The sequence below is a fragment of the Chiroxiphia lanceolata genome, chromosome 15 (genome assembly GCF_009829145.1).
Source record: "Chiroxiphia lanceolata isolate bChiLan1 chromosome 15, bChiLan1.pri, whole genome shotgun sequence".
In the NCBI taxonomy this organism is placed as follows: Eukaryota; Metazoa; Chordata; class Aves; order Passeriformes; family Pipridae; genus Chiroxiphia; species Chiroxiphia lanceolata.
In genome coordinates, this window is record NC_045651.1 from 4,300,742 (window position 1) to 4,328,096 (window position 27,355).

A 27,355-nucleotide genomic window follows, 5' to 3' on the forward strand; every position below is an offset into this window, starting at 1 on the left:
TGTAGTTACAAACCCACTCTTACATGTGATATGTACTTCAATATATTCTAAAATCCATATTGTCTCTGATCAGCAGTTGTACTGCCAGAAGGCATGACAGGGTATGTTCTTTTTGCAGCAGAAGCATCTGGTTCTTTTGTTGATGTCCCAGCTGTTCTATGATGTTTCTTATACTCAGGAATGTGATGCCTCCAGAGGGTTTGGCATATCCTGGTACCACTGCTGGATTTAGAATCCATCCAAGGGACTTTTCTCCTTGAATCAGAAATCCCTCAGTATTTACTGCAAACACAAGGAGCTGGTAACTGCCACCCAAACATCTCGCAGGGAACCTCCCGTTTACCTTCTTTAAAAGAAACTATTGAACCATTTGAACAGATGTCAATGTATTTGGGTTTATTTAAATGCATGTGTTTTAACTTCTCAGCCATTCCTCTGCTGTTCTGTCCAATGTTCTGACTCACATCAACATGAGCTACAAACCCATACTGTCAGTAGGCCCTCATGAGCCTTTGACATGTTATTGTAGACAGCAACTGTTAAGTTTGAAAATAAACTTAATTTATGTGGTACATATGTAGAAAGTATTACCCCATCTTGCTTCATGACTGTGTCTTGCCTTTTGAAGGATACAGTAACAAAACTGGTTGCTTTACATTACAGCCTCATGAGCTGATAATTTTAATTTTTGCCCTATCATGTTTCCAGAATTTCTCTGAAGAACTCCATTGCAAATTCAAATGTTCTTTTTATATTCAAATGTTCTTTAATGCCTCTTTAGTACCATCTTGTATTGATCCCTCCTCAAGTGCTTACATCTAAAACAATGAGGAAAATAGCTCATGATACACATGGAAAGATTTCCCTGTGCAAACAGATGAAAGCAAGAAAATTGCTGTAATGATTTCATTACTAGGAAATGACCCAAGAATCCACAGTGAAAAACTTCTAAAATGACAACTTGCTTTTATCCAGAGTCTGCAAAGTTTGAACACATGTATCAGAAAAATATAGTTCAGAAAAAATCAGCAGGTATTCACAGCAGAAATTACAACTTTCTTAATGTAATTAACTATTAGGTTTTCTCAGAATAAATTCCTCAGATTATTGAAAAACTTCCTTGAATAACCTGCTGCTCATTAAAAAGTGAGGGACTGAAAAATCAATTCAATATTCTCTGAAATGAGAAAAAAAAGTAACAACCCAGATCACAATTTCTTCAGTGGCCCAAAATTTCGGGAGCCTGAGAAAGAATCTACAGACTCCAAGTGTAATATAGTAAAAAATAATCTGTTTTACCCAGACACTGCTGAAAGTGGAAACCACACCTACAACATCTATACAGGGAAAAGCCTTTGTTTCAGAAACTACAAGGGTTTTTTCTAAAAGAAACATGATGAAATTTGAAATTTTTTTTCTGAATAATTAGGATAATCATAGAATCATCAAATAGTTTGGGTTGGAGGGGACCTTGAAAGGTCACCTAATCCAGCCCTCTGTGATGAGCAGGGACATCTTCAACTCGATGGAGTTGCTCAGATTTCAGTACTTCACCTTTCAAACCTCAACTGCCCTTTAATTTAAGTTTATGAAAAATAGGAGGAAAGTTCAATTTGCCACTGACTCGTATTAAAAATTTAAATGAGATTAATCATCATCAATAATTTACCACCTAATCAGCTCAGGCTTACTACAGACCTGGGCCATCTCCACCACCATCAATACTCACAGGGTCCTGACAGCTCAGAACCTCCAGGATGCTGTTGAGTAATTCAACACAGTGCTTCTTCTCCTGGACCTGGAGCTGCTGATCATCCTTCTGTTCCAGTAATTCCTTCAGCTCTTTTGTAATCACAGGGAGCAGAATGTCCCTGCATTCTGAAAGAAAGCAAATTACCTTAAGAATAAATGTAAATCAAATATTAGTTGCAAGCAAACCCTCCTCCAAACAGCGGAACTCAATGTGCTTTAACAACTACAGTCCCTCCCAGTTGTGGATTTTCCAGTTGTGCCTCAGGAATACTCCTAAATTTCAGTGATATTTTCCTAAGTCAACAGTATTTTTCATATATCAAACCCACAACTTCCTGATAAAGATATTTTGTTTCAGTAAAATTCTGAAGGCTGTTCAGCTTATCTCAAACACTTGAGGGTAAATTATTCACTTATACCCAAAGCACCTGGAAATAAGCTATGCTTAAGTAGTGACAGGATTTTAATGTAAGAAAAATACTAATTATTCTTTCTGAAAACAAGGCACAAACAGCAACAGAACTGTTGCGTGTCCATCATTTTGAAACACACCTTCTAAAGGCACATAAAAGAATGTAGACAAAGAAAAAACTCTAATGAAAGAGCAAAAGCTGTGCATACATTCATTCTTATTTAAATTGAAATTTAAGGAAGCTGACAAATATTAAGTTACATTCCAATCTCACATGACTTTTAAAGATAGAGGTGCTTACAGGAATAACTTTAATGAAGGTAATGTCTCTCTAGGAATAAAAATACAGCAGATTTCTGTTCTAATTTCGTTGATACATGTCACTGAGTGATTTAAGTATTAACTTGTTTGTACAGTGCTATATAATTACAGAGAGTACAGCACAACAGTGTGAACAATGCTGAGTAGATGCTTCAAAGACTTGTTATATTTATGAAAAAAACAACCTGGGTATGAAACAGAGCTAAATGTGGCTTCAAAGGCTCCACCTCAGAATAGTATTTGTTTAGAACTCCAGAAGCATTCCCATCACAGTCAGGGAGCTGAAGATCTCATGGATTTCTCCCCAACCAATTCCTTAGTGCTAAAAATTCTTGTCTGTCAGTCTCAGGGAAAATAATTACACCACCAATTGGATATTATTTTGTATCAATACCACACGTCACAGTTTCTGAAAAAATAATAGGACAAAACCAGAAAGCCTCTTAACTACTGCAAATCTTTTTTTAAAGAATGATTTAGAGCACCTCTACCTGGACATACAGTGATAGTTGATAAGTGCAGCATGAGAGGTGGTGAAACTGTATCCAGTTTGATTTCAAACAAGCCAGGGGCTCAGAATCCCCCCAAAATAAGGGTGCTGGTACAGGAAGAGAGGAGGGTAAGAAAGGAAGGAAAAGAATGGAAAGTAGATTGTAAATGTCTGAATTTTGCAGATGAAGCAACAGAAGCTGTCCTTGCAGATTATTCTTATTTCAAGTAACAGCTCCAAGCCAGAGGAACCAGAAGCTTTTAATCACAGCTAAGGAGCAGCATCATTCCTCGCCTCAGAAATTATCTGTACTCTTGGTAATGATTTCTACAGCATTATTCCAAGCTACAAGAGAAATCTTATTCAATGACTAAATTACAAACTCCCTTGTAAAGCAGCAGCTAAAGAACACATATCAACACAAGGCCTGCTTGAAGAGCAGCATAAAAATGAATTTCACACAGCTTACAGTTCCTTTATGTGACTATTCCTGCACACAGACACTTCCTGCACTTAATGCAGCCCACAGATACCCCTCTGATTCTTTCTTGATTTGCTCATATGAACCACTTCTAACAACTAATTGTAAAGGCAATAATTGCAGTGCTATTAGCTCGTCGAGCAAAAACTAAATCAAAGAAACATCATTAACAATGTTAAAAGTTAGATACAATACCTGAAAAACTTGCTGAAATGTGATAGCACTTCTTTTAATATAGGGTTTGCATACTCAGTCAACAAATAAGTACAAATTGTACATTAGATAATTACCTCCCTGCTTTTGAAAAAGCGAGAAACAAACTTTAATTCTATTTTCACTGCAGTCTGTGGAACTTGTCCTTCACAGTCAAGGGTTATTTAGGGGGGGAAACAGTTCCTAGTATGATCACTTCAGGATTCATTCATCAAGATTCTGACCACTCCAAAAACACTTAAGATACAGTAAGATATATTTTGGATATAACATGTGCTAAGCAAATTCCATTTCATGGTTGTTAAGAGAAAGACCGTAAGTGTCTTAGTCTGTTACTGAAAGATGGCCCACATTTAGCACATTTTAAAGTGGGTTGGATGAAATAAAAAGATGGACTCACAACCCAAACAAGCAGTTCAGGCTGTATATAAAGAAAAACCTCTTCCTTACAAGGACATTCAAGCTGCAGAACTAACAGGTTGCACAATCTCTATATCTGAGAGGTTTTCAAAACCCAACCAGAGCAACCTGGTCTGAGCAGAAGCACAACATAGTAGCCAGGTACTCATAGCAAGTGCCATGACACAGCAGGAAATTTAAAGGAGACCGTGAGATTTTGAATCTCTGGGTAATGAATAGTGACTGTCAGAATGCTGGGAACAAAGATGCCTCTCTACATATATGCCTGTATATGTAAATCATGGCATTTCTAGGGCTTGTCATTTTTTTATCCATAGAATCCAACAACAAGGTTTGCTATGTCAGAAGAGATGATATCAAAGTCATTACTCTAAAGACAGATAGGAGAAACCTGCCTCTTATCATCTTAATCCATAGCACTTGCACAGCATCACTAGAGAGGCATAAAAACTGTTTCACATACATTAAACCTGTATGAAAATACACATGCAATATGATTTCTCTTCTCTGACACCCCCAGCCCTGTGTTCCTTTCCAGATCTCTGACTGTGTGCAAGATATGCTGAAGGAATGATTTATCACAGCCTAAACCCCCATCTTTCCTGTAGCACTGTGGATCCAGTGCCCTAACCAAACAAACCTGTCTGCAGTTATACCTATTTCTACACATGGCAACATTTGGTGTCACAAATTCTCTGCTCTAAACCTGCTGTGGATAAACCACACTTTTTATAAGGCTCCAAAACTATTACCCCAACAATCTGCAGCAGACACAGTAACAGCTACACACAAATCCAACGTGAGGAATCCAACACACTCAACCTTTAACTAACCTGCAGTGATAGGTAGGAATACAGATTCCAAACCAAGAGCATGTCGGAAATTTAGCTGGCATCTCTTTTCCCATGGCTACCATTCTTAAAAACAGTGCCCTTGAACACGTTTCCACTTCAAAAAAACATCAGCAGGGTGTGCTGTGCTAACAGCAAAGTTCAAAGTCACATCAAATTATGTGACATCTCAGCCACTCTTCACCTCTCACAAAGAGGATGGAATGTTATGTGCACTTAACCAGTTTCACATCTGCCAGGATAAACATACTTACTGCTCTCACTCCTCCAAAATAATATCCAGCTCAATTTTCAAGCTGTTAAGATGTCCCTTTGAACTCTCTGACAGCTAGCAAATATAAAAATTGCCTTTGGATAGCTTTTAAAGTCACAGGAAGCAACTGGATAATAAAACCCTCTACTTAACGAGCTTTATTTCAAAGGCAAAGGAAGAGAGTAGACTGAGCAAAGTCATTGATCAAGAGAAATCCTGTATTTTAGCTACAGTCCATTTTAAATTTATACTTGTATAGAAAATAAAAAATGAGGTTTTCAAGGTAGGTATTCTGGGTATATTAATCACTAAATTCCACCTGACTTCACATGCCAGTGATACTCATTTGATCAGTAATCAGGAAGCAGAGAAGAGATCATGAGTTACAAGTTTTGCTGGACACACCTTAAAGAGGAGTGGGAGAAAACTTCACTGAATTTAAAACTGCTCCATACCAGGGTTCAGAGGCCACTTAAAACTTCCTACCAAAATACAAAATACCAAATGTCTGCTGTTGTCTATAACTTATTAACCCCCCCCCCCAAACACACATTTTGGTGAAAGAATTAAGTCTTTGGTATAATTTCTCTTCTGCATAAAGCCATTCCACACTTCTTAAACATGAGGAAAGCTGGGCTTCTTGCACAGACCAAATTTTCCCATTGTGCTGAGAGAACAGCTGAGGCAGAAGGTACAATTGATTTCCTCCAGTTTTAAGAGCTAATTGCTCTGCAAGCTTCAGTACTCCCAGTTGTCCTCGGCAATACAAATTAAAATTTGATCCATATTGGATACATACAGAATCTATTAAAAGGACTTAACATATGCAGCTGGTCAATTATTTACAGTGCATTTTCAGATGTGAACAGTGTTGGAGTATCAAGCTACATGGAAATTCAGAGGCTGTTTAACTAGCCTTAGCTTGTTAACCTGCCATTGATATTAAAATGATAAAGATCAACACATTTTAGTAATCAAATTTTGCTTTTTTTTAATGTTAAATTGTTTGGTTAAAAACAAGGTTATATGACTGTATTTTGTGACTGGCTGCTAGGTAAACTCAGCTTGTTAGTTAACACAGGAGAATTACTTAATTTTGTAATGTACTTCTAGGACACTTCATAAATAGAAGAATAGGAAAATTAATTAGGTTTTATAAGATCCCTACCAGTTAAAGTCATCCCATGTGAGGATGCAATAATTCCAAGAGGTTCTGAAGAACATATAGTATCAAAGCAACTGAAAAAGACCAGTATTTATAGCAGTATCTATACTATGTAGATATATATTTATAGCAGTATTTATAGCATGAATATATACATATACACACCAGTATTAAGCTCTAGTCTCAGCCTGAGCTTGCAGGTGGACTAGAAAAAACATAAATCTGTAGTCATGCCTTTGCACCTTTGAAACTTCAGCTAAAACTGCCTCAATAGCACATTATACAAAATATGAAATCCTTCTATCATACTGGGACAAAAAAATGTTTATTGAATCAGTACATGAATCCCAGATTATAATACTAAGGTGTCATTGCACAAGTTAAGCAAGCAGAACGAGCAAAGTGCTTATTTGCCCATCAGCAATGCACTGAATTGGAAAAAGAGAAAAGCAGGAAAATCATGGAAGTCAAAGTAAAATTTTATGTTGCAGTATTTGATGGTCTGGACTCATCACTGAATGCACCCTCAGCAAGTCTGCAGGCAACACTAAATTGGGCAGGAATGCTGACCTGCCTGAGGGCAGGAAGGCTCTGCAGAGGGCTCTGGGCAGGTTGGATGGAGGGGTTGAGGCCAACTGCAAGAGGCTCATTAAGGTGAAGTGCCAGGTCCTGAGCTCTGGGCTTGGGGCAGAGTGTCTGGAAAACTGGCAGGCACAAAAAGGACTTGGGAGTGCTGGTGACAGCAGCTGGACATGAGCCAGGTGGGCAAGGAGGCAAATGGCCCCTGGTTTGGGTCAGGAACTGTGTGGCAGCAGGAGCAGGGCAGTGACTGTCCCCTGTGCTGGCACTGCTGAGGAACCTCCAGTGCTGCTGGGACCAGTTCTGGGCCCCTCACCAGAAAAAGGACACTGAGGGGCTGGAGTGTGGCCAGAGAAGGGAACGGAGCTGGGAAAGGGGCTGGAGCACAAATGTGATGGGGAGCAGCTGAGGGAGCTGAGGGGGCTCAGCCCGGACAAAAGGAGGCTCAGAGGGGACCTTCTCACCCACTTCAACTCCCTGCCAGGCTGCAGAGAGGGGGGTGTTGCTCTCTTCTCTCAAGTAGCAATCAATAAGACAAGCAGAAGCTGTCTCAGGGGTTTTCAGGCACTGGAACAGGCTGCCCAGGGCGGTGGGGGAGTCACCATTCCCAGAGGTATTTAAAAGACATGCTGATGTGGCACTCAGTGGCAGAATTTGCAGTGTTAGGTTTACAGCTGGACTCAAGGGTCTTCTCCAACCTAAACAATTCAATAAGTCTATGATTAAGCAATTCTCATCTCCACAGCTCCTCCCATGCCCCAGGAAAGCCCAAGCCAGATGAGGAGAGACATGGAGGGGGTCAGATGCATATTTAAGTATTAGCTGCTTTCTTTACTGCTTAATAAATGATGTGAGAACATTGCCAACAACACTTATTCTTCCTTAATGTTCAAAAGCATGAAAAAACCCAACTGTTCTGACTGGCTTTTTTATTTCTAGGTGCTCCAAACTTTATTTGAACACCTAAAACATCATCATACAGTTTGAGCACCTTGCATTTCCTTCATCAAGGTCTGTCATAAGATATAGTATTATACATATTTATCAACTCCAAACTCCAACACACTTCTGGGATAAATTCCCTGGTAGCACCTTCCTCAATAAGGACAGGTAGATTCATTCTCTAAGATTTAGCATTTATATGTTTTTTTATTTTGGGTTTGGTTGGGGTTTTTTAACCCTTCTATTCACCTGATTCTCCTTCAGGAGATATCTAATGATTTCTTATGTACAAGGTAAGTGAGAATCACACTCTTAAGTCATTAATGCAATAATGTCATTAAAAAGACATTTGGGTCTCCTTCAGCAAAAATCACAGACGGGCTTCATTCCTGACTGCTTCGTGTGTGCAGCCAAAATGGTAATAAAGATTTAACACCACTTTTGTCTCCCTTAGGAAACACTACTCTTGATTCCCTGGCTTGCCTGTAGTCATATCCATCTGTTAGGATGGCTTCATGCCCACTTAAAAACTGGCATGCCAATTTAATAAGGACATAGGTGTCATCTGAACACAGATTTAGAACAAAGCCTTAAGAATAAAGCCAGCGAACAACATTATTTCAATGAGGAGAGACTTCTGATGGTAGTCAGTGCTCAATTAAAGCACTGAGCTTCTTCACAAAGGACATCTGTTCACAACTGCAGTGATCTTTCTATTACAAGTCCTCCCTCTTCATTATTTGCCATTTATCTGTTTGCTGGGAGCCCAAAATTGACGAATTCAAAATATTTTTAATGCGTTGCTAAATCTAAATTCAAATTTCACAGTTTAGATCAGAGCCTCAGAAAGGGAAGGTACCCCAGGTCACCTGCAGACTCTGACAGCACTGTCAGATGCAGATTCTTTTGGCCTCCTGGAAGTTACTTTTAACATACAGGGAGGAGAAGCACAGAGCACTGCTGGCTGTTCATGGCTCAGCAGCTGGGGCAGGACACAGACCCAGCATGAACACTCACAGCACCTCCCTGCTACCAGGCACAGCCTTGGGGACACCTTGAGGCTGCCAGGGGGGTTTATCTCCAACTTTCTCCACTCCTCATGGGAGCTGAGTGCTGCCAGGGATTCCAAGGCAGCCAGAACTTCCAACACTGCCACTGCTGGAGCCAAAACAGCCCTTTCAGCATTCGGTGCCTTTTGCAGCTTGCAGTCCTTGCAGCTGCCAGCCTGGAACACAGGCTTGTCAGCACATCCTCCCTGGCACACTCAGATCTTTAAGGTCCCTTCCAAGCCAGGCTATTCCATGTTCCTGTGAATATTGATGAATTCCAACTTGCAAGCTTCCACATTTTGGGTTAATTCACACACAATACGTGTCCTATCAACCGCTGTAATATGTCTTTGTTCTCTCCTTTCTGCTTGAAGTATTTGTAAGCCAAGTTTTACACGTACTTTTAGAAGTTTGTTGTTCACCTGCTTTGATTTAGATTTCCCTCCATACAACAAGATTTCTTAAAAATGTAACTAAAAAAAATGCCCTAATGGGTCAAGTTTAACAAAAAGTTACCAGTAGCAATATGAGCATGTCACTTCCTCCTCCATAAATAGAAGTAATGGCTTTAATCTACATGTGTTCATCACAAATGTATGCAGATAAATACCCAGAGATGTGCTTATGCCAACCCTATCCATATCAAAATATTGCAGGAATAAAACTGTCAAAAAATGAATACAGGATTTGAAGTGATGGTTTAAAGGTAATGTACCCTTGGAAAAAAAAGCCAACAAATAAAAAAGCTAAATATAAAAATCCAGACTGAATCTCGAGGAAAAAAAACGTGTTTTTATAGAGAACTATTTTAAAGGAATTTAAAGGAATTTATGAACGGTGGGTGATTTCAATTTTTTCCCAGGAGCTAAAAACAGAGGAGTCATTAACAATAACATGCATTAAAACCTCCTATGCTCAAACACTCTACAGTGTTGAGAAGTTGTGTTCAAAACAGTGGAGAAAGAAAAATCACAGAAAAAAAACCTGACACAAAAAAACCTTTGGCTTAAGAACTTATAGTAATAAACTCTAAGATTATAATAGTTAAAATCAATATCTATAATTCAATTCTGGCCAGAATAATTAAACTGAAAGATGTTTAATGAGAAATTAGGGTTCCTTAGATTTCTTTTTTTTTTTTAAACTTTTTTCTTAACAGTCCTGAAGGTAAGAACAACACACTAGGTCAGCAACATGTGATAAATAAATAATTGCGATTCGTGAAACAAATGGGTGATTACATCAAAATAAAACAAACGGATTGTAAAACTTAATTACAGCCCCATAAAGAAATAAAACAGACCCTTATGAGGTCAAGAGGCCTAAAACCTCCTTACTATCCTTAGAATAAAATATAGTAGAACTTAAAATCTTTAGATGCCTGTTCATCCAAGAATTCATGAATTATGACCGGCTGTAGAGATAACCCTTTTAGCTTTAGCTGTAAGAAAACCCATATATTAAATACTTAGCAAAAACATGTAGAATGTATATGTATATGATATAATTAATATGCATGAAGTAGCTAAGATAAATACTAAATGTACCTTGTGTGCAGATTTGGGAAAGAGGTCCCCATTTCTGTCACCCAGCTGGCTGCTTGCTTTTTCCATATAATAAACTATTATTCAAAAACTTATAAACTTTGTTTATCACAAACTCCCAATAATTTTTAGGTAGTGAAATCAAAGTATTTCACAGGTAACACTCAGTGATGTACACATGACTGCAGGGGAATCAGTCTCATCATGGTGTGTGCAAGCACCCACCTTGTTTAAACAACAGTACAGGGACGAAAATAAAACCCTGTAGTCACAGCATTTCTTGTGGCCTGTGGCAATTTAACCCCTGGTGCTGACATATGTCTTCTGCTGCTGTTCTCCCAAAGCCAGCAAGTGGTTGGCAGATGCTGAACATGCCATGGCTGTGCCACAGCCACAGAGACAGGACCTGCATCTTCAGCCAAGACACGGGAACTCCATTCCCAGCCCTGCCCGTGACCATCTGTGTGACCTACTTAGGGTTGATGTTCTCTGAGCAGCTCTCTCAGTGCTCTGCTACAAACCCCTCAGCAGGAGGGGACCACCAGGGAACTCAAAGTCAAAAGCAGCAGTATCAATAATACACATTTTATATTCATTTTGCACCCACAAAAACCAATTCTCTCAAGGCTGACTCGTTTACAAATTTCAGCATAACGTCAGTGAATATTCCATGGCCAGCTTAGGATGAGCATCTACCTCCAAATGCTGTAAAATCAGCAACACTAAGTACAATAAAAAAATCCGTGTGATTTGTAAATAGCTATGTCTTAATTTGTTGATCTCTCAAAAACGGAGAGAGGTGAGGGAATCTTGACAATAGGCTTCATAAAAACAAACAAACAAACCCAACAGCAGTGATGCCTCCAAGTATTTTACATAGAAATTAAGCAATTCTAACAAACTTTTTCAGAAGAGGGAGAGAATAATCCATTAGATCCCACTATACAAAGGGAAGGATTCATGACAGGAGGCAGTTTCTTACATAATAAATGAGACTCTCAGATCCCATTAAGGGTGCTCGTACAGGACAAGAAAACCATTTTCTTGCCCTCTGGGATTTTAAAATAAAAAAATACCGAGTGATCTAAAAGGAAAGTGTCAAAAATTAAGATTTCTTGTCCTCTGACCAAAAAGGATGTGATAGTCTTATGACAAAACAGCACAAAAACCTCTTCATGGGCTCACACACCCTGTTAGAACGTTCCTAAATGTTATGGGGAAAGCGCCGAGGCAGCAAAACATTCATCATCCTCCACTCAGCCACTCCAACACCTGAACCACCAGAACCTCTCTGAACTGTGGTACAGTTACAGAGTGGGAACAAGAAATCAATGCCTCAACAAAAAACCTGGCAGTGTAATTTAAAGGCTTCTCAAAGTGCTGTGGTGCTGTGGGGCCTCTGAAGATCAATCACAGCAGCACGACCCTGGAGCCCGTCTGAGGAAATCACTCCGTGCCACGAGCCTGCAGTGAAAACCTGGGAATGCCTGGGAATGCACACCAATAAATTCAGTTTGCCCTCAAGGTTTCCAGCTTCAGGTTCGTGTGTAACTTATTTAAGAAAGACAAATTTCACTGGCTCTTTTTAAAATTATTTTTTTAAAACACCTTTGCACGTTTTCACGAGTCTGTGAATATTAATGGGTCAAAGAATAGAAATGCCAGTGTGTGGAATCCAATGGAATTATAAAGACAATACCACTGGGAATGGATGTGAATTAATTGAACTGGAACTGTAATGAACTACACTGAAAGAGACTAAATACTAAAATCTGGAGGAAAAATGGATAATCTGAAACAGGCACAAATTAATAGACTTGACTGTAATTAGCAAGGTAGTTAAATATATTCCATATTCATGGTAGAAAAAAATACTACCTGTTCCAGATAAATGTGAACTTTAGCTAATGATACTGTTGGCAATCTCACCTTAATTATCACTCTGGATCCTGTTCTGTGATAGACTACATGTGCTTTCACTCCTGTAAATCACCTTCCAGCTCATTGAGTGCAGTAATGAATCAGGCCCCATCTACACCCTACACACAGTTGGTTCTTTACTCAATTAATTTTAAAATCAATTGTATTAAATGCAGAGCAAAAAAAAAAACCATCTTTGGAATTTTCTATTTTAAATCACAGCAATGTAAAAAAAAAAGATTTGTTTGCTGTTTACTGTGCACAGTATTACAATAGCACAGTACAGAGACATTTTCATACCACTCTAATATTAAAGATATTTAATTGAGTCTTTTCACATTCTTCAGTGCCTGCACTTCAAAACGTTGTGGACTTTTCCTTTCAGGGAACTACAACCCAAAGGCTGAAAACAAAACAGGAATGCAGATAATCAAACAATATCAGTTAGATAAAAAACACCCTGCAATTATTACAAGGATGATTTTCTGCCATTGGCAATGTAGAGGCAGGTTGGATGAAAGGAAAGGCATAAAACTCCTTACCAAAAAGAGAAACTCCATTATTAAATGGCCCAACAGATATTTGGGTAACACCACGAAGGCAACAGTAACATTTTCATCTGTGTTAGAGGTACCACAGCTTCATGGGATGGTCTTGGAAAAAGGAAAATATATTTGCAAGAATCTCTTTTACCCTGTCTTGGTCACACTGAGGATGGTGAAAAAGGAAATTGTCAGGTTCAAGCATTTTAAACTCTAAATAACAGCAATTCTAGACCTTAAGATGCCAAAAAGCAGCTGTTTTCTGTCACTTCATCAAAATACTGAAGGATGAAATCTTTACCTGAGTATTTTCTACTTAGCAAGAATACTCTCTGGTTAGCAGTACCATGACATATTGTTAAAACAATATGTTACATCAAAGCTAAAACAAACTGGGCAAGTTTTAGCTTTATTTTAAAATGACTTGGACTTGATTTCTCTGTTTTGGACAACTGCTTCAGAGGACTTTAAACTAATACATTGAAAAAAAAAAATCCATTTTCCCAGGCTCCTCCAAAAAGAACATCTAAGTACTATTATATAATTATATACCAAGTGTTACATTTAAAAACATTTTAGGGTAGATCTTGTATATGGAATCACCACGAGCATATGAACAAGCTGTTGATCTCTCCATATTATCAATGGATACATTTTAACTGTTCATTATTAGTGCTAGTTTGGATCAGTGGCTCCTCAGAAATCCAGGATACAGAGGGAAGCAGCTGGGCTGGCACAGGGGTTGGGTAGGAAATGCTGCCTTCATGCTCTCAGCTGCTTGGGTTTGCTGTCAAGTGTCTGATGTGAGCAAAAAATAGCAGAGAGGTTTTCGACAATACGATTTTTTAATCTACAAATTCAAGACTTAAATGAACCCACTAACTACCTGTCTGGGGAAAATTAAAATGTATTAATTATCTGGTCAGCAGTATGCAAAACCCACCATTTATTGGTTTTATAAAAGGTCCCCAGAATTCAGAACTCCTCTTAGCAAAATTTCTTATTCATTATTCCCTAAAAAAATGCAGAAACAAAACCCATGTACCCTTTTTAGAATTCACAACGTATTCTGAGGCAGGCATTTTCCACGAGACAGCAGCTATATATTTCAAGGCATCAGACAAGCTGCATTTACAAGCAGCCAGCAATCTATTATTATTATTTATCTGCAGGCAGTAAAAGCTTTACAGAGTAGTTTGCAGTAACAGACCACAGCTAAAGCAAAGGCTTGTTAAACACATGAAACAAGCACCACACCCAGCAGACTGTAATGGAAGCTTTTTGGGAGTCCAAACCCCCACTCCTTCATCTTCTGGACCATACAGGGATGGGGAAGAAAGGAGGAAGACACAAGTGAACAGAACTGTGGAGCACACAAGTTCTTGCAAGCTCAACTATTTTCCTCCTGAATCTTCATTAGGGCTTTATTCCTCATTATACAAACATGGGATCTGCTGCCCTGACCAACCCTCCTGACCCATGAACCAGCAACAATTGTACTCCAGCGAGACAAGTTTCTTACAAGAAAAACTACTGAACCAAAAAAAGAAAAAAAGAAAAAGGTTTAGAGCTTACACTTAATTTCTCAGTATTACCAACAGTCAGGGTGACTGACTGAATTCTCTAAGCTCAAGAGTTCAAGAGAGTGCATTATTTTAACCCAAGAGTCTTTCAGTTTTGTGAGAGAATATTTCTCCTTCTCGTCTAAATGTTACCACAAGCACCAGAGATGAAATTATGACTGGCACTTCTGATCTTAGGAGCAGCAGCAGTAAAAGCAACTGGTAATGCAGTGATATATCAGACTCTGTTTGTAAAATTGAAATACAGCCAACTACCAGAGAAAACTGTGAATACAGAATTAGGATTGTTTGCAAATTAATTAGTTGGATCTGCTTTTAATAGCTTGGATCAATGTCTGGAGATAGCTCAGCTGTAACTACTTAAGTTTCACCAGTTGAAGCCACTGTGAATCTTACATATAGTTAAAAAAATCACAGCTGATGACCATGAAACTATTAACAAACACAGCTCAAAATAATAACAATTGAATCTAAATAATTAAACCAATTACATTATTTTCTTGATATTTTTATTCCAAGAAATCTATACTGGTCTCAAAACGCAGCAGATACAGCTAATTGTAGTTAAAGTTTAAAACACAGATTTCAGTCTCAGTAGAGTGCAACACAGGTCTAAAAATAAAGTGCAGTTTTTATCTGTCCTGGCCAGTTAGAACTGCATCACTCTGCTGGCAGCACAATGAGATGAGCAAAGCAATCCCCTCTCAATCTACTCATAGTCAGGACTATTTGCTACCCACTGTTGTACAGTCAAGCTCCTGGAATATTATCTGTGAATTGTCAGAAACTGAAACTCTGACAGAAGAGACACCAACATTCATCTCTGACAGAAAAGACACCAACATTCATCTGAGTGATCTGTGCCTTTCAGGTTCTGAAGGTTTGCACAGCCAGGAGATGCTGAGGGAGAAACAACTCAGCTGGTCCATGAGAGAGGAGACAGAACACTTGACACTGGAGATGGAGTCAACCATGGAAAACCTGGCTTCCCTACAGAATTCCTTCAGCAAAAATTCCCTTTCTGTGCCAATATGAAGGAAAACTAAGCACAAGGCTGATAAAGGCGTTTCAGTATCATTAACACCCCTGAGAGTGGAGAAAGGCACTAAGTTCTGATAAAGGTTAAGAAATATCATAATCCCTGTGACTGGAAGTGCTGCATTGCAGCTGAACATACCCCAGCACAAGGAGATTTTTTTGTCCTCTTCCCGGGCTTTATATAACAGCTGTGTTCACACGGTCTCACTTCATTTCCCTATTTCATTATAGAAATTCAAAAGGGTTCAAAGGATGTACAACCCAACCACCCAACCACTACATCACAGGAAAACCACACTCCGAGTTCCTGTGAGCCCCACCTGCCCCTTGCTCCAGGTTGGCAACCATCCCGTGGGAAGGGATGGATCCCCTCCGGAGCTCACACTCCTGCCATTCCCGCCCCCTCAGCGTTCATTTCACTCCATTTCCAAAGGTGGATTGCACAAAACACAAGCCACTCATCATTTTCACACCTATTTATTTGAAGCCTTGAAGGTATTTTATATTTACCTCGTTTTTTAAAGAGGTTGCTGCGGACTATTTCCTTCATGGACTGCACCTTCTGCTTCTGGAGCTTCACCGGTGGAATGCAAGTGTAAAATTCATACAGGAGCTGGCTGCATGCAAAGGAAAAGTGCCATAAATATCATACAGAGGAATTCAAATTCATCATGTGTAAACAAAGACAGAGAGACAGAGCAAAAGGTCGTGTATTTCTAAACATTTATCACTTTTTAATACTTATGTTTACTTGTATATCACAAATATTGACAAGGGACCAATATCCTTTTACAAAGAAAACTTCCAAGAGAAACAAAACCAGGAAGAAATAGATTTTGGCCATGATTACATATGTTTACTACTTTCCCTTTATTACTTTCCATTTTTTTGCGTGGTGGAGGTAATTTATCTTGGTCTGACAAATAAAGATCCTTTTTCAAACTGCTAAAGTCAGATTTGGTTTTTTTGGAATAGAGTTTGTTGTAGGGAGTAGGGGGGAGAAGAGAAAAATGAAAAGTAGATTGTTCCACTTGCTTGTTTTATTCACCAAGTTACTGTGTAAGTATTGGGGCACCATAATGAATTCTGGTGTTATTTAAGTCAGGTGATAACTCACTGTTAAAAATGTGTGTGCCCAGAGTTGTACCACTCTCTTGACTAGTGGCATAATTGATCTTTGCTGACATAAATTGACCAATGAGGATTCATTGCTGACATTTGGGAAGGGTTCAAAAGCTGCTCACCTCAGCAACTTGGCATCAAAGACCATTTCAACATCATGAAGAACAGATGGGATGTACTTCAAGGCAGCGACCTGGAGGGATGGATGGATGTACAGATCATGGCAAGGGATGTTTACATGCACATAAACAATACAGAGCACACAAATACACACAAAACAAACTCATAAATTTGGACTTTTTTCCTCAGACTGAAATTTTACATCACATTTGAACATGATTTTCATCACAGAGTCAACACAAGGGCCCTTATGCTGAGGACATGCAGAGGAACTTAAATACAATAAGCCAAGGAGATCATACTCTCTTTGCAGAGCAGTGGAAGGGTTAAGATTGTCTTTGTAGAAAATATTCTCTTTGCAGGCCACTAAGAAAGTGTCATTATGATGCAAATATGTAAAGCAAGCACTGATCAAGCAGCTTTTTGATCATATTTTGTATCAATTCCACCCCAGAATGTGCCAGGCAGGAGGCAGAAGTCAGGAACAGTCACCTACCCACCCCAAACCTACACTTCCTAGAAGAGATGAAAAGGGGTGTTCTGTCTCCAGCAAACCATCCACAGTCAAGCTTTGGGATGATTTATCTTTGCCTATCAATTTTTGAGGTATATTTTGACAGTGCAGTGGGATAATCAAACCTCACCCTGACAGGGGTAAGAGACACTTTACTCTTCTTGCCTGGACAAGAACACTTCAGCAGGCAATTTTGAGGCTCCAAATCTGAAGGTTAATATTCATAAAGCCTAACTTGCAGTACTTCATTGTGCAGTTTTAGGGTGTAAATTCCCACTAACGTTTCGCTGAAAACTAAGTTCCAGTGATGTGAAGTCTCCTATTATCAATCTGATAGAAGCCTATCCAGGCTCAATACTTCTCTGTACCTCTACACAGCAAGCTTCTTGTTAAAAACTTCATCTCTTTACTGAGGGTGGGGAGGTTAAAATAAAGACAGTCACAACACAGCTTGCTTTGTCTCTCGTTTAGACCTTTCAGGCACCATAAAGATATTTTATTTATATGAGCTTCTACTGTAAAAACCAATTAAAAAAAAAAATCAAAAGAACTTTTAAGGTCTTGATTCAAAAAGAAAGAATTTAGTCTGCAGCAAGGGTGTATACAGGATTTCAAAGTGGCTCAGTGCTGGCTTAAGATACCTTCAGATAAAGTCATTCCTCTTCAGATCTCAAACACAAACCCGGAAAGGTCAAAAGAGTGTTTAAAAGCCGTTTCCACTTCAACAAAGAGATTGTATCTTCTGCTGATCTTTGCCATTATTATTTCCTTGAAGCAGACTGGGGGGGAAAACGTTTGGATTTTTTTTTTTTTGGTTGGTTGTGTTTGCTTTTCAACAAGACTGTGAAACCCCGGGGCTGTTTAAAACACACACCTGCGTTGGGCTAGAAACTCATCCTGGCTCCACTTTTATTTCAGCAACGTGCTGTTCCTCACTCTTCAAGACACAAATACTTTATGAAGACACTGTACAGCAGCAGCTTCTGAATTTCATTTTACAGCAATTCACAGTTACTGTGAAAGATACTTGATAAGGGACAGGGCCACCAATGGCCACAGAATACTCCAAGCAGTACTCCAGACACTTGGTCTGTTGTGCTCTGCCTTTCTCATATTCCCTGTTCTACACTTGTTTGAGGATGGAAACGGGAAGGACACAGTTCCCACTCCTCTGCAGAGCCACAGCACCAGCTGAAGCACAATAACAAGTATATCCCTGCACTATTTCAGACTCCCAAGTTTCATTTGCAATAATTGCTTCAAATGATGCACTGTGGACACAAGTGAGCACTGCCCTTAATGAAGTCATAAAACCCTCCTAGTCAGCAGTACAAGATGTTCTGTATTCTTCAGACCTTAAGAGATTAGGTTTTTTTGAGCAGGATACAGATAAACCCACAGCACTGCAGAAAATTATTTCTTACATATACAATGCTCTGTTAAATTTATTTTAACCTTTACTCCTGCCCAAGCTTATTTTTAGCTGCCCTCTTTTGCAGCGTTACATTATACATATTCATGAAATTCGAATACCCCTGAGATGAAAAGTGCATTCAAAGAAATCATTGGTGCTCTGTTTCTTAATCTAATTTTACTTGCTATGAAGGCAACTTTAACAAGTTATTGTGCCAGCCCCCATTGTACACAACAAACAAAGCATCACTGTCAGTACCTTTCCAGCTTTGTTCTCTCATAAAAACTGTACAGAGAAACGCAGATTAAAGTTCTTAGAATCTGCTGCAGCAACATGGGTGGGTCAAAACCGTGTGGGAAGAATGAGAGGAGAAAGGCAGCGTCTTCATATTACATTATCTTCATTCTTTTCAATGCCACACACAATTTCTTCTCCCTACGTTACAATAACCTTGAGAACGTGTCACGTAAGGTTTCTGAGATCACACAGAGCGTGGGGAGTTGTGCTTTCTAAAATCAGTGCCTGGGAGCAGGCTGGGGAGAGCTGACATTTGCAACAGACTGGACCATCTGGAGGTCAAATGTGGTGTGGCAGTCGGGGAACAGAACAGTTGGAAAAGAAGCCGGGGCTTGATTTGTAAATTAAGGTTGAGAGCACAGGCTGGTCAGTGAAAGGGCACAGGCACAGGCTGCAAGCCAGGAGTCAACAGTGAAACCTTCTGAAAACACTTAATCTGAAAGTTAAAAACCACGCATCCAATTTTATTCCCCAGAAATACGAGGTGATTTGCACAGGCACAAAATACATGTGCTGGAAGTGTTGAGGTTTTTCCCCCTGAGGGCTGTGGGAAAGGAAATGAGGTACTGACAAGTCCCTACTCCCTCTCACCCCCAGATCCTCCCTTCGCCAAACTGTTTGCAGGATCTGGGAATTTATTTTCAGATTTGCAGATCTCAAGGAGTCCATCCCTCAGAAGTACAGACTTTATGAAAATATATCCCTAAAAACTACAAAAATCCATCAGCAGTGGCTACAGAGAAGCAACATAAATGCAGCAGAGCTGTAACATCATCCCTGCCAAAATAAATTAAAGGAAGGTTAAAGTCTAGTGTCTACGAATTGCAGTGTAAGTTTGGAAATGATTATTTTAAATAATTGCAAGAAAAATCTGTAAAAAACTCTTAAAAGGAGGAATCCTTACCCCTCACATGCACACTGATACTTGTCCTGGTGAATTTATAATACCCCCAAACTCTTTTAGACTAACATGGATTTCCAGTTTACCAAGAATAAATGAACAATTCAGCCTTCAGCTGTTCCAAGCTTACATTAACAGTGCTGAGAAACAGAACTAGAGATTTACCCTTCTCAAAGCTCGGGCACTACAATAAGTCAAAGCCTTTATTCACTTCACTCAGTTTTAGAACAAGGGACTGAAAAACTAGATTTTTAACTTTTTGTAATCTTATACAGCATTTAACAGATTAGGAAGTAAGATATTGCTCAGTAGATAAAGTTAAATTGAAACAATAAAGTGCTCCTGGCACTGACTAGGCTGTTTATAAAATTACATCTTATATGGAACAATCTTCTCCTGAGTGAATTAGTATTCAACACAAGTCTGAGTACGATTCTATCAGTAAAAGCAACTGGGAAATTACTACTGACTAAAATACTGCGTTCCATGATTAAAAAAAAAATAAAATAGCACAGACCAAGACCTTTCAGGTCTCAAAATAATTCTTTAAATCTTCTAAAATTAAACCTTAATAGTTTTTGGACAACCAAGGATGAAATAAGAGTTAAAAATTCACATTCCGAGGTTCTGCAAACAAGTTCACATTAAGTTTCAACATCCTGAGAAACCCAATTACTTTAGCTTTCTTCAGGGCTCCTAAAACGTTCTTCTCTGATTATCTTCAGACCATAATCTACTTGAACACATTCAGTTGGTCCTGCCCATCTGTGTTCCACTTTAATTCATATCAATGATAATTTCAACTGTGACAGATTTAAGGCTGCTCTGATATGTTGAATATTCCTCCATTTTTCCAGCAGACTCTTTGAACTTTCCTCTCTGGGTACGTGGAGTGTGACACCTCTGCAGTCCCGTGTGTCTGTGGTGTCACTGAATAACTGCCTGTCCCTCACTCTGCTGAGTTAAATCTGCACTACTACAGCATCTATCACTGTCACCTCCAATTCCCCAAGGGAAATCAGTGTTGCAATTTAGGCAGAGAGAGGCAGATTTATGAATTTCTTTCTACTCCCTTCTCTCTCCCATCTCACCAGAAATTATCTCTGTTTTTCTGGCCTGGATCCACCTGCCAGAGCAGGAGTCTGGAGTATCATCATGGAATTCTCCTCCAAACAGGCCCAGGAACACACCCTGTCTGTTGTGAGAGCTGTGGCTGACACACCTATGGAGCTCCTGATGAAGTGAAGGGGACCCTTATTTTATATTTGTTCCCCCAATAAACTTATTTTCAGCAGCCAGCACTAAACTACAGTGGGACACTTCTCATTCCATGCCTCTCCTGTATGGACTTTATAACATTAATGCAGCAGGTTTTATTTACTGTGTGTAAAGCAATCTCTTTGCAGACTTCTTCCAGAGACACAGCTGCATGAGTCAGCAGGAGTGGGAACAACAGCAAAGTTAGGATATAATCAGTATAAACAGTATTTCCCACCTGCCATAAAATGTTCCTGCTAAAAAGAAAACTTACAGTACCTGGTACAGATTTAGATACCTAAAAACCCAGTAGTGCTTCATGCTTATGATTAAATAGCACCCATTTTTCACAACTGCCAGCACTCATTAGGAAAAGAATATCTTAATTTTCAATCTGGCATTGAGCAGAGCACAGCTGGTCAATAGCCAGCCTACCTCTGAACCACACTTACATGCTCTTTAAATCAGCAGAGATTTCTTTTCTTTAGTCCTTCTAAAGACTTAGTTGAATTTTCAAGGCATAAGCAAAGATATAGCTTTGCTAAACAGGTGTAATATTCAGAATAGCATTACATAGACAAATATGGAAATGAAGGTAAGCACAATCAGGATTCCTTAATGCCATCCTGCCACTGGCATTACAATGGCACCTGTTCCAAAACACACCCACCAGCCATTCCAGAAGCAGCATCCACACTTGCAGACTGTTTCCTACAATAATTTCTTGTCACTCAGCAATAAAACTCCCCTGCTCATTAGAGGAAACACAGAGGGACAATCCCACACACTCACTTGGATATCCAGGTTCTCCCAAAGAGCATCCTCCCAAATCCAATTCTCAGTTAACACAGTGATAGCACAACTACCATAAGAGCAAACATTATTATAAAAACTCTTTCAGTATTCCTCCAGAGATACTTTTTTTCTTCTCCCTAACACTTCCATGCAGTGTTCACATGTATAAACTACTCCCAGGAAGGCCTCTACAGAATTATCAAATAATAACAGAGTGTATTTAATTGATTTTTCAAATGCCTTTAAAATATTGCTGTAATCATGGCATTATACAATTAGAGCAGTATTTACTTTTTTGGCTCTTTTGCAGTTGCACATTAACACTCCATGCAGAGTGTCAGATAATACAAATCTCGAGATCAGCCACCTGAGGTTTTATTCAAGGCTTTTCCACTTCTAGTCTCAGTCATATCAAAAGGAATCAAAACACAAAACCAGAGGAAAATTCAAGCCCAGCAACAATAAAGAATGTATGAAGCATCAACATTCCAGCTGCCAATAAGTCTTCTGCTTTTTACTCTATGGAGAGCCTTGACAGTTCTCTATTTTAATAGAGAAATACACACAAATTATTTGATATTAATGACATTAATAGCTCTTTTTCCAAAAGTCAGATTCCAAAGTGTCAGAATAACTAAGATTGATGTAAATGGGAAGCCCTGATCCTATTTTCAGTTGTTTAAATAACCTAAATCCAAAAGGCTGATAGGATGAAGTTTACTTTTCAACCTAAAAGTGGTGGAATCCCTGTTCAATACTATTTAAAGAAACTTAAGAATTAAACATTCAGGTCCCACTGGAGGCTTCAAATCATTAGATTCCTTGACAGATTCCAGCACCTGTGTCTTGGTTTTTTCACTCACTGCATTAATAAAATTTCTATAAAAGTATTTTCCCCTGACCTTTTCAGACTAGGCTTCAAATTTTATTAGACCACTTGATTTTCCAAAAGAGGGGAATTACAAATGAGACATATTGGATAAATTTCCTAGGAGAGTCTTTTCCTCGATTTGAAAAGAACAAACATAAAAAGGCCACAAATAAAAACCTTATAGAAAACCAAACCCCACTGGTTTCCAAGCACACACCAACCTGCAACAAAATGGCAGTTTTGTGTTGGCTTTTCATCAGGTTGTTGATGGATTCAAAGAGTCTCCTCATAGATTCTTCAAATTCTGTCTGTTCTTTGCCTTCATATAACCTGTCGAGAGATGCAGCAGGTTACCCTTTCAGAATCACAAAGTTTCGTCATCCTAAATGTAACAAATTGGACATTAAATATATATTTCAGGAGCAGATCCAATTCTGTGTACAGATATTTCCCCAGTGGGTTATATCTCTTATTCCCTGCATTGTGTAGAGGTTGTTCAGTTTGAACACAACATAACAACTCTGAATTGTTTTAAAAGCCTCTAAAGCATGACACCTCTCAGATCTGAGCTTCTAGAACTCATTTCCCTTTCAAAGTGACTTATATGCAAAATAAAAAAAAAAAAAGGAATTTATTTTTTCCCCGCTACAACTGAGCTACTCCAGAATAATCTTCACAAATTATCACTATTTCTGTCTTCTGCTGCTATTGCCACTTTTTCAAAGAGCTATTTTTACTGGTCTCACTAACCAGTCTGGTTTTTGGGGGGAAAAAAAGGTTTCTATTTGACACTTAAAAGTTTAAAAGTGCATTTAAACTGAGCTCACTCCATTATTTCTTCCTTCCCTGTCCTTAAGTTGGAATCTCTCAGATTATTTCTCCTGTGTTATTCATACTGGCTATTAATACTAAACACTGCCTGAAAGAAGAGTAAAAACACTGGGGACATGTGGAATTAGTTGTGTGAAACAGCTGTCAAAAGATAAAGAAAAACAAGGTAAGAACAAAAAAAACCAAGGCAACAAGAGAATCCTGAAATGGGAGGAGAACACTGTGAACTAAATGCTGTGCCCTCACTGCTCTGTTTGCTCCCTCAGAAGAGAAAAATCTCTTTAAAGTCCTGTATTCCAGGGTCACGTGCTTTTCTTTTCAACGTGAAACACAAATTGAAGAGAACTAAAGGCAAATTGAGAGCTTTTGGCTACAACAAGTGAAAATCAAAGCTGCTGAACCCCCAGCATCTAAAACGTTATATGGAGGGGGAAAAACCAATAAATACATGTACCCAGTATACTCTGCTTGAGGGATGGCCCTGCTGAGGTGTGAAAGCTGAGTAAAAATGCCAGAAAAATTACATTTGAAAGGCATCTTGAAACAAATAAGTCTTAGTATAAGCACACTTACATGGAAAATAATCTCATTTATTATCAGGTGGTATTTTAGGAGCTTAGGTTTTGGTCAAATTATTTCTTTTTTTCTTCCCATAGTGGAGACTGTGGTATATGGCCATTATTTAAAATTATCTTTCAATGGGAACAAAGCACATTTAAGTTGTAACAATGTGACTGTCTCAGTCTAAATGTTTATTAAATTACTTGGCTAATGTATTGATACAGCTTTTATTGACTATAAAGGTACTTTTATTGACTATTTTTTTGCTGCCATAAAAGTAAATGAAGTTTCTTGAACATAGTTTTTCATGCAAGTGGAAATTTAAAGTTTCCTTGACTAAACCTGAGGGACAAGGAGGGAGGTAGAAGCGTCACACATCATCTATTAAACATGTTTTTTAAATTTAAAAGTGCTTTTTAAACTTACTGTAAGTAGAATGATGATTTTATTTCCTGACTAATCACCTAGCTTCCATTTAGACACAATGTTCTTTGTTAAATTCCAATTAAATTTAAATTTACTGTGTTTTAGAAGCTCAGATCTGGGAGGTGCCATGTTTTAGAAGCTTTTAAAACAATTCAGGGTTGTTATGTTGTGCTCAAACTGAACAATTTCTACACAACACAGGGAACAGCAGATATAAACCAATTAAAGTCACTTGTTCTGAAAGCAAATTTTAAACAATAACTAATCATTTGCTTGGAAACAACTTCATTGGTGCACATGAATTTTACCACCACAAACAACCTTGGGCCAAAGAAAGGAGGAAAACAAACCCTTGATGTTTTCAGAGTCTGTGTTGTGCAAACCTTGCTGAGTGCAGGCAAAAGAATGTTGCTTTCCTTTTATCTCTACAGTTTAAACAGCATCAAACAAATGAAAATTCAAGTAGAACTTGGTTATTTCAATGTATCTGCCTGACAACGAGATAAAAGGTCTCCTATTTTATGTCTAATGTTACATGTCATTAATTTATCTCTTTCCTACACAACTTTTAACTTGTAATGTCTCTTACCTTTCAAAAAGGCATCTCAGCTTTTTAAGCAGCCCATCAAATCGAGAGAGAACGATCTAAAGATCTGCCTCAGCTCTATTCATTCAAAATATCTCCAAAATATCTTCATTCAAAATGTCTCCAAGAAGGTTAATGTCAACCCTTGGAAGTGAAGTGCTTTAATCGTAAATCCTAAGTTTTCTCGTGGGAAGAAAATATATTAATTCATATTTTTAGGTATTTTCTTCTTTTCCAGGACCAGTCTGACAACAGGAAATGGAGTGGAAAAAGTTGGATGCCAGCAGCTGTAGCTGGAAATCCAGTGCCAGGGGATTCTGGGCACTGGTTGCCTTGGGAAGAGCTGTTACTGCCTAAAATAATAATTGTCCAGTGAATCTGGAGTTTCAGACTCCAGTTAAGTAGGAGCAGATATGTGTAGTTAGTCACCTGAATATGCAACATGCTGCAATCACCTAATTTATGACACGTTATCCAATGTACACTAGAGATTAAAATGGAGACTAAAGCTCTCTCTGAACCAAAACCCTGCCTTCTGACCTGCAGCCATACAGGAAATTTTCCATAACCCCCTACACAATGCTCCCTTCCCCATGACTCTAAAATGTCCTCTTTTGCCATGACACCTCTTATAAAAATATAAAATAAAGCTTTTGAACTGCCAACGACGTTCTGTTCCCATGAGCACCATCTCCTTCCTTCCAGAGCTTCACACAGTGCTCACCTGTGCCCATCTATAAATAGTAAATTCCTAGAGGCAAGGATATTTCCAAGGGACTATCTACCAGCAGCAATTACCTTCTGAATCTACTCTCACTTCAACCAAAAGTTAATAATTCATCAAATAGGTGTAGTATTAAAAAACTATAAATCTACATGGATTTTTTAAAGAAATGGGAGGTGGAATAACAGAGAAAAATTATGTTAGAGCTCCTACTGAGCAAAAGAACAGAACACCTTTCTGTTCTGTTGGATGCCAACCCCAAACAGAACATCCAGTCACTTTGCTCTACCTACAGACCTGAGTTTGCCACTGCTTTTCCTCTGCCACTGCATTCCTCAAACCACGTGGCAAAGGGACATCAGAAAGAACATTAGGGGAAAACTAGCTAAGGATAAATGGAAAAACATGAAGCAGAAGGGAGGAAATGTGTCTGTGGTATGTAGTGAATTATGGGGACATGGTTACCCAAGGGTAGTTTTTCTCCTTCCAGTTTTCATCTCCTTCATTCTTCCATCCTCCTTTTCCACTAAACCTGAATATTACTTGTAAATGCTACACCTCCTCTGTTTGGCTGAGGAGTCTTTCCTACAAATTCCTTAACTGGAGATCTGGAACTCCAAATTCCTTTACAGAAAATGCCACTGCTCTGTGCCCCCTGTGAGCTGCTGAACACGGTGTTCTCAAGGACGAGCCTCCAGCCTCCAGCCGTCTGTTGCAACGCTTGGCCGTCCACTGGTCTTAGGCCAAGCCACCTGACACAAAGAAAAATCACCCTCTGAAACCTGCTGCTACTACTAAATGCAACTCTGGAATTTACACTGAGCATCAGAAAGCAGATTTGTGAACATTCCCTCTCCAAAAAATGTCTCAGCGATGCCCGTGTCTTAGGCCAGTCGCCAGTTTTATGTTTTCTTTGTAAAAATAAATCCAGTTCTGCTCTAAAAATCAGCCTTTTCTGTTTCTCAGGTCTCCTTCTATTTGTGATATTAGACAGCTTGTTAAATGGCAGCAGCCTGGGTACTTACTGTGAAAATAATGTCCTTGATCTAACAATGAACTTGAAAACATATTCCAGTGCTTTCAGGGTTCTTAGGATAGGTTCACATTGCTCCCCTCTGCTGGAAGTATCCAGGTATGTCTTCAGAACAGTCATTAATTTCCTGAAGTTAAAAAACATTTTTTAAATAATCTTTTTTTTTTTTTAAATTAATTTCTTTAACTTGTTTGCCCCCTCTAAGTAAATGTTCCTGCTCAGTCAAGCACACACAGCAAACAGTACTGCAAGTATTTTTGCATTCATATTGCACAAATTCTGGCAGTATAAACAAATGAGGAGCAAATTCTTAACTGCACAAGCAAGAAAGAAATGTGAAATCTCCAA

At 38.8% G+C, this 27,355-nt stretch overlaps 1 protein-coding gene across 1 annotated transcript in view; it reads right to left on the reverse strand.

Moving 5' to 3' along the window:
* Window positions 1-27,355, reverse strand: part of DOCK2 (dedicator of cytokinesis 2) — a 164,648-nt gene that overhangs the window by 102,984 nt on the left and 34,309 nt on the right. The window contains exons 22-26 of the mRNA XM_032703120.1: window positions 27,000-27,134; window positions 23,068-23,176; window positions 16,800-16,870; window positions 16,066-16,172; window positions 1,730-1,878 (exon numbers count right to left, since the gene is read on the reverse strand). Of these exons, the coding sequence (XP_032559011.1) occupies window positions 1,730-1,878; window positions 16,066-16,172; window positions 16,800-16,870; window positions 23,068-23,176; window positions 27,000-27,134 (571 nt within the window). The remainder of the gene's footprint in view (window positions 1-1,729; window positions 1,879-16,065; window positions 16,173-16,799; window positions 16,871-23,067; window positions 23,177-26,999; window positions 27,135-27,355) is intronic.